The sequence below is a fragment of the Stenella coeruleoalba genome (assembly GCF_951394435.1).
Source record: "Stenella coeruleoalba genome assembly, chromosome: 19".
In the NCBI taxonomy this organism is placed as follows: Eukaryota; Metazoa; Chordata; class Mammalia; order Artiodactyla; family Delphinidae; genus Stenella; species Stenella coeruleoalba.
In genome coordinates, this window is record NC_137165.1 from 49,194,172 (window position 1) to 49,201,351 (window position 7,180).

The window sequence follows — 7,180 nt, forward strand, 5'->3', positions numbered from 1 at the left end:
AAGCCTCAGAAGCACACACCGAATAAATACCATACTGGAATGCTCTGTCTTTGGCCAACTCAACTTCCTACACGTAAAGGGGCCAGTGAGACTCTTAGATACAGAAAACTCGCAAATACTCATCAAAAGTTAAGACATTTCGAAAAGATACCAAGGTCAGTATTTCGCATTAAGTTCTATGGCCTAAAAGGCCCTCCTACGCGCAATCTAGGGGTGTGTGTTTGTGATGATTCTGGTGTTGAACATTTGGGGGCTCAGACCCCGCGAGGAGGAGGAGGAAGTGGGGTGCTTGGCGGGCATTGGCGGCGCGGGCTCCGCCAGGCCCACCACATTGGTCACAAATCATGGGCCCCACCTGGAGCTGCAAAATGCTCCTGGGTTGAGCGCATGGGCAAGTGTCCAATACTCGCCATGCGGCTGGAGAACCCGGGTCGGCCGTGGCGTCTGGGTCAGGAGCTCCTGGCAGGGCGACCACATGCTGACTTGGTCTGGAAGGAGCGAAAAGCTCGGCAGGCGCACCGATCCCTCTCCTGGAAGGGCGCGCCAGGCCGACACCCGCGGATGAACGTCCGGCGGTAACTTCCAGGAGGCCGGACAGCAGCGACTGGGCGCGAAGGCCGCCTCAGGCCGGACGGCGGCCATCCGCTGACCCCGGCTCCTAGAGGGGACAGGCCGGGCCCGTTTGTCCTCGCAGAATGACGGCTGCATACCCACAGAAGGAGGCGTGGCCGTGGGAGACGCGCCCGTTGACAGACGCGCGTTCCAGCACCTCGCGGAAATGCCACGCCGCGCCCACGTTCCGCGTGGGGCTCAGCGAGACTGTAACACTGCCCCGCCCCTTCAGCTTGCGGGCTGACCCCTGGGGATGCCCGGGTCCAAAAAATGCCTGGGGCAAAGGGCGTAGAAGCCCCAACGGGATAGGCCCCCGTAAACGTCCCCACCGTCGCACCGCCCACGCAGGACGCGCCCACGAGGCCGTGCCCACAAGATGGCGGCGGCGCGCAGACGCCAGGGCCCGCGCGCATGCGCTCTCCGCAGCCCGCCCGTCGCGAGCGGAAGTCGCGTGACCCCGGAAGTGGCCGGCCGGGCGCGCGCGGGCGGGGCGGCAAGGTTCGTCATTCTGTGCGGGAGGGAGCGCTAGAGCGGCGAGGACGATCCTCCGGTGAGCGCGGGCGGCGGGGCTGGCGAGCGCGGTGGGCGCGGCAGGCGGGGCGGCCGCGGGGGAGGAGGCCGGGGCCGCGCCTTTGTTCTCGCCGCCCGCCCCGCCCGCCAGCCCAGCCGAGGGGTCTGCGCCGGGCGGGGGCGGCATTGACAGCGAGCGGTGGCCTGGGCGTAGGGCGGGCCCACGTGCGGGTCGGGGCGCTGGGATCCGGAGGCGGGGGCTTGGGTGCTGGGGGCGGGATCCGGGGGTTGTGCAGGCCTCTTTTGTGGTCGCCGCTCGTGCCCAGGACCCCCTCCCCGCTGGTGCGCGCGGGCCCGGGCCAGGCCGGACGCCCCTTCCCTTGGGCGGTGAGGTCCCCGCGCCCCACCCCACGCGCCGGGCCGCGCCCGGCCCAGATTGCAGGCCCTGCGGAAGTGCGGGCCGCGCCATCGCACTTAAAGGATCCTGTCGCCTGCGGCCGTGATTGAGTGGCGTTAGGGCGTGAGTCTTCTAGAGGAATTCCAGAGGAAGCAGCAGGGAGGTCTGGAAAAGCGGGCCGGCCCCACCCTGCCTGCGGCGGCCGGGCGGTTCCGGGTCCCTAGCGGCCCTTTGTAAGATCTGATCCTCGCACGGGTCCCAGCCTTGGCTATCTTTACTGGCAACTGGTGGCCCTGACCCACCTCCTGCACCTCCAGGTTAGATCTGAGCGGGTTTCAGATACTCCTCAGGGATTCTAGGGGGTGCGACGGTCATCCTTACCGAAGGAAGCCCAGTGGCTGCCCCATCGCTGCTCCTCGCTTTGTCAGCACTGCTGCGGGCTCTTCTGGGGCAGGGTCCGGAAGGAGGGTCCTGAGACTACCACATGTTTGCAGCGGTTCGCAAATTCTAGGTCGCAGACCCTCACAATTGGAGATACGGTTGGCAGACACTTAGGATCTCTCATGCCATTTTAGGACTTACCTGTGAGACTGAGGTTGGCCTTGTCATCTGAGCTTTAGGAGAGTCCTGTGTTTGAAGGGTGAGACAGAACTGACCCGTGTCTTGCACAAAGGCTTTGGTTTGCAGCTAGGACGTGTCCGAAGGAACCCTCTGGTTAGAGAGGACCCAGCAGGAGGGGTCCCTTGAGGCAAGGGCCTGGGCAGTTCAGAATAAGCAGCAGGACTTGGTCCTGATGTTGCCTGGAGGGACCAGGGTGCTGCTGTTTCCTGGGCAGCAGGGGAGCTGTGCTTGGTCTCCCCTAGGAGCAGGCTGCAGGTTCCATTTAGCTCTGGGTGCTGGACCTGGGGTGGGGTCCCCTGAGGTAGGCAGGGCAAGGAGGTAAGTGTGGCCCCTCTGGGCCTCAGGAGCCAGTGTCTGGGGCCTTTTCAAAGTTCTGGCTGTCGTTGCTTTCCTGTTACAGAAGGTGCACCTCTCCTTGGGCCCAGGTGGGGCTTGGCCACCTGCAGAGATCTGACGCAGATCACCTGGGGGACTTGCAGAGGGGCAGGAGGGGGAACACTGGGTCCCTCCGAGATGCCACAGCCCATGCTACCCTGCCCACAGGTGTCCCAGACCTAGCTAGAGGTGAGTATGGCTGAGCAGGAGCCCACAGCCGAGCAGCTGGCGCAGATTGCGGCTGAGAACGAGGAGGATGAGCACTCGGTCAACTACAAGCCCCCGGCCCAGAAGAGCATCCAGGAGATCCAGGAGCTGGACAAGGACGACGAGAGTCTGCGCAAGTACAAGGAGGCCCTGCTGGGCCGTGTGGCCGTGTCCGCTGGTGAGTGGGCCCTGGTGGGTGTGTGTGGACACCTGTCGCTTTTCTGGATGTTTGCTACTATTTTCCCCACTGGTGAAACTCTAACTTGCTGTCACTTTGCAGACCCCAATGTCCCCAATGTTGTGGTGACCCGACTGATTCTGGTTTGTAGCACCGCCCCGGGCCCCTTGGAGCTGGACCTGACAGGTGAGTGGCATCTCTGAGGTTCCTGGCTGGGGCTGCCTGGCACCCTGCTGCTTCCCCTAAAAATAGTTTGTTGGGGTGCTGGCGCCCTCTTGTGGGGAGCACAAGAAGTGTAGCCAAGTGGTCTTAAAAGGCTCTGGCTTTGGTGTGGTCTAGGTCTGGGTTGCCAAGGCTTATGTGGGGGCGCCGGGTGGAAGGGGCACCCCACCAGGGCCAGAGGCTTCCCCTGGCTGAACCTCCTAGTGTGGCGTTCCTGTCAAATGCAGGTGATCTGGAGAGCTTTAAGAAGCAGTCCTTTGTGCTGAAGGAAGGTGTGGAATACAGGATAAAAATCTCCTTCCGGGTAAGGAGGAGGCTCAGGGAGGTGCCAGGGTCTGGGGCTGGGGATCCTGGCTGAGCCCTGCTTGGGGTGCCTCCTTGCAGGTGAACCGAGAGATCGTGTCCGGCATGAAGTACATCCAGCACACGTACAGGAAAGGCGTTAAGAGTGAGTGAGGGTGGGCGCCAGGCCCGAGCCCCCAGGAGGGAGGTGGCCACCCAGGGGCTCAGGGATCGGGAGGGAGAGAGGAAACACCCAGCTCTGCTCCCTGACTGACGCCTTTTCTGCATCGCAGTTGACAAGACCGACTACATGGTGGGGAGCTATGGGCCTCGGGCGGAGGAATACGAGTTCCTGACCCCCATGGAGGAGGCCCCCAAGGGCATGCTGGCTCGAGGCAGCTACAACATCAAGTCCCGTTTCACAGACGACGACAGGACTGACCACCTGTCCTGGGAGTGGAACCTCACCATCAAGAAGGAGTGGAAGGACTGAGCCGTGGCTGGGAGGTGGGCAGGGCGGGCGGACGGAAGGACGGACATGCCCCTCCCCACCCCTCCCGACCCCAGACCAAAGTGCTGACAGGGCCCGCCCACGCTGCCGCCACTCCCCCTGGTCTGCCTCCTGGCCGGCCTGTCTGTCCCTCCTCCACCCTTCCAGCCTGCTGGCCCCAGCCTCCTCGGTGGTCTAGTGTTGTTGCTGCTTCCGCCTGTGCTGTGGGGAGGGAGGTCTACACCTCCCCTTCTGTATCCCTTGAGGTTTCCCCACTGTCCTAACCCGACCTGAGGTCCTGGCAAGGGAGCCAGGCATTGCAGAGGGGCTTAGGTCCCCTGGGCCTTCTCTGTTGCCCCACCTCGTGTTCTGGCACGCCCTCCTGGTGGGGGTGGGGTGTACCACGTGGGGCCTCGTTGGGCCGGTCGTCCTCCAGCTTTCACTTCTCCCCGGTCAGTCCATCCATCGCTGTCAGTAACCGTCTAACCATGATGCCTTAACATGTGGAACGTGTGCTGAGGGGGCGTCACTAATCTCCTAACCCCGTGTCTGCATGAGCATGTGGTCTCCCCCAGTCCCTGCCCTGTCTGTGATCCCCGTGGCCCGAGAAGGTGTGTGGGATGTGCTGCTGCTGCTCCCCGGTCTGCCTGGGCCTGGCCAGTCCCCCTCCCCCTGGCCAGGGCTGCGGGGACGGCTCCAGGGGCTTGGGAAAGCCAAATGCCAAACCTTGAGCGGCCTCCAGTCCCATCTGGGAGGCTGGGTGTCCTCACACCTCTGCCTTCTCTGTCCCGGTGGGCAGTGCCTAGAGCCCACAGCCCCACGAGAGAGCCCTCAGCAGACAAAACCAGTGGCCAAGCCTTACCTGTCCCGCCTGGGCCTGCCGGCCTGGAGTCATGTGCCTGGCCTGTCGGTATTTATTGCCTCCATATGTGCCGTCCTCTGGGCCCACTGGCCTGCTGCCTCTGCCCCCAGGCTCGGTGCCACCATCCCCAGCAGGCCAACCAGGACCCAGCCAGGACAACTGTGGGACCAAGCTTGCACAGCTGGAGCCGTCCCCTGTGCCCCCCACCCAACCCTGCCCCTCCCCGGTCAGGCCCGGGCCTAGAACGCACAAGAGCCTGTCCTGCTTCTCCTTTTCTGACCGGGAAATAAACTCCCCCTAAGGAGCCAGGGTGTCTGCTGGTCGTCTCCTGGTGGGAAAGGGGAAGTGGGGCCCCATTCCTCTGCTACCCCAGGGCACCCAGAGGCCGGCCAGGGGCCAGGTGCAGTCGCCACTGCTCCTGTGGCTGTTGAAGGATAATGGGTTTTAAGCCCTTTCTTAGTCATGTCAGCCCGCGAGGCCAGTGCTACCCTTTCAGCTCTTGTGGGGAAAGGGCGGGGCACAGTCAGGCCCTGGACCCGGTGGGGTGTCCAGAGTGGCTCCGGCACCCGACTCATGGGCCCTGTCTGAGCCTCTGGGAGGGAACACTTTCAGCCTCAGAGAAGAGGAATCGTGCTGAAGACTTGGGAACAAATGGGATGACTGGGTCGCAAGGGACCTGGGATAAGGACTCCAAGCTAGGTAGGAAGGTGGAGAAGTTGGCACCATGGGCAGCAGGGCCAATGGAGGGTGACATGGAAGGCCGGCCAAGCCCCTGTGCCCTGTAGGGCCAGGCAGGGCCAGAGGTCCAAAGGTGGGATTGGTAAGGTGAGATGAACGGGAGGAGAGGGGGACCCTCGCTGCATGGAGGTACAAGAGAGCACCTAGCGAGCCCTGAAGGACTGCCAAGGGCCATGCATGCTCCACAGCCAGTCCCGCTGACCATCAGGGTCTCTTCAGGACCTTGGGGTAGCAGGGACTGTGCTGCCTCAGAGCATCACCTCCAAGGGCACCCAGTACCTAACACACCCTTTCCCAGCCCTAAGGCAGGAAAGGGCAGTTAGGAATCCCCAGCTCCGGAGTGTCGGTTCCAGAAACTCCCTTTTATGGCTCAGTGTTGGTTGCAAAATCTCCCTTTGTGCTGAGCCGGTGAGGAGAGTGGTATGTGTCACACCTAGGCAGCCGCTTCCCTGATCCCGCCTTGGCTGCACTCCTCCCAGTGCTTATCAGTAGGGTGAGCCCTCCCAGGACCTTATCACCAGCTGGGATGGACTCGGAGGTACCCTTTCACCTCCACCCGCAGTTCAGTGACCACATGTCATGCCAGGATGGCACCCACAGGGCTGGCTATCTCCTGGCCTTCCTTACCAGGGCCCTGGTGGGATTTTGGAGTCTGGGCGCTGGGCTGGGTAATGGGATAAAATGCCACTTGGTGCAGCAGCTGGCCCAGACGTAAATCCAAGAGCCGTACCCCCCAGCTCTGGAATCCACAGGGGTCAAGGACCCTAACCAGCCTCTCCCAGGACTGTCTGCTGGAGGCAGGGGGAGGTAGTGAGACTGCACAGCTTGGGTTCCGAGGCCCAAGGCCTTTCCCACTAAACTCAGACACAGCTACCTCTGAAACAGCTCTACCTTTGGAGGGGAAAGGCTCCCAGGCGGTGGCTACAAGTTTCAGTCTGCAGGAGCCCCGGGGCCAGCCACAGCCGCTCTATCTCTCCCTGTCCACCTCCTAAGAGGTCCAGTGAAAATCTTCAAACCTAGGGTCAGCCTGTGCTGGCAGCCGTTTGGTTTATTGGGCGAGGGCCTTCCGAGGCTCCGGCAAGCCAGGAGGCCTACTAGCTCTTGGATTTTCCAAGCTTTGGTTTGATATGTGAACTCAGACCCCAAGTGCCAAGTAGCACAGACACGCTGCCAACAGCCAGGACTTTGTTCTCGTTCCTCCTCTGGTGAAGGATTACATGAGGTGGCACCTGCAGGACCTGCATGACGTGTCTCTCAGGTCCCAAGTCTAACCTGATCCTTCTGGTTCCACCCCAAACCCAAACCTGTCTGTACAGCTCAGTGCCGCTGGGCCTGGGCTCCCTGCCCTAGTGAGCCAGTGCCTGTGACCCTTCCTCTCCACTCCCTCCCTCTGTCCATAGCCCTAGTCATCCCCAAGCTTCTGCCTCCTCAGCCATCCCCTAGATGGACCCTTCTTCCACTGAGGAGAGTGGCAGTGGACACCAGGTCAGCGCCTTTATTGTGACTACTCACCAGTTATTGTAGCTTGCTAGAATCTTCTCCATGCCCAGCACTGTCATACTTTACAATCAGGGTCCACTTCAGTCCACCAGGGCCACGCTCAACCACTGCACCTTCTTCCTATGTCCCAGCTCACCCATGTGCAGGGCTGTGTGGCCCATGGCACAGCCCTCACTACCCTGCTCC

General features: G+C 62.2%; 1 protein-coding gene across 1 annotated transcript; it reads left to right on the forward strand.

The window, feature by feature from the left end:
* The first annotated feature begins 1,069 nt into the window (after positions 1-1,069).
* ARHGDIA (Rho GDP dissociation inhibitor alpha) lies at positions 1,070-4,039 on the forward strand. Its single transcript, XM_079904067.1, has 6 exons — positions 1,070-1,162; positions 2,684-2,900; positions 3,003-3,086; positions 3,350-3,426; positions 3,507-3,570; positions 3,698-4,039. The coding sequence occupies exons 2-6, from the start codon at positions 2,711-2,713 to the stop codon at positions 3,895-3,897; spliced, it is 615 nt and encodes a 204-aa protein (XP_079760193.1). The 5' UTR covers positions 1,070-1,162; positions 2,684-2,710; the 3' UTR covers positions 3,898-4,039.
* Positions 4,040-7,180: the final 3,141 nt, after the last annotated feature.

What these genes read in the sequence shown, in the direction of transcription:
- ARHGDIA (XM_079904067.1), top strand. Translation starts at nt 2,711, where the DNA reads ATGGCTGAGCAGGAGCCCACAGCCGAGCAGCTGGCGCAGATTGCGGCT. An exon ending in CCGTGTGGCCGTGTCCGCTG is followed by an intron (nt 2,901 to 3,002) that starts GTGAGTGGGCCC and finishes GTCACTTTGCAG; the next exon opens with ACCCCAATGTCCCCAATGTT. An exon ending in GTACAGGAAAGGCGTTAAGA is followed by an intron (nt 3,571 to 3,697) that starts GTGAGTGAGGGT and finishes TCTGCATCGCAG; the next exon opens with TTGACAAGACCGACTACATG.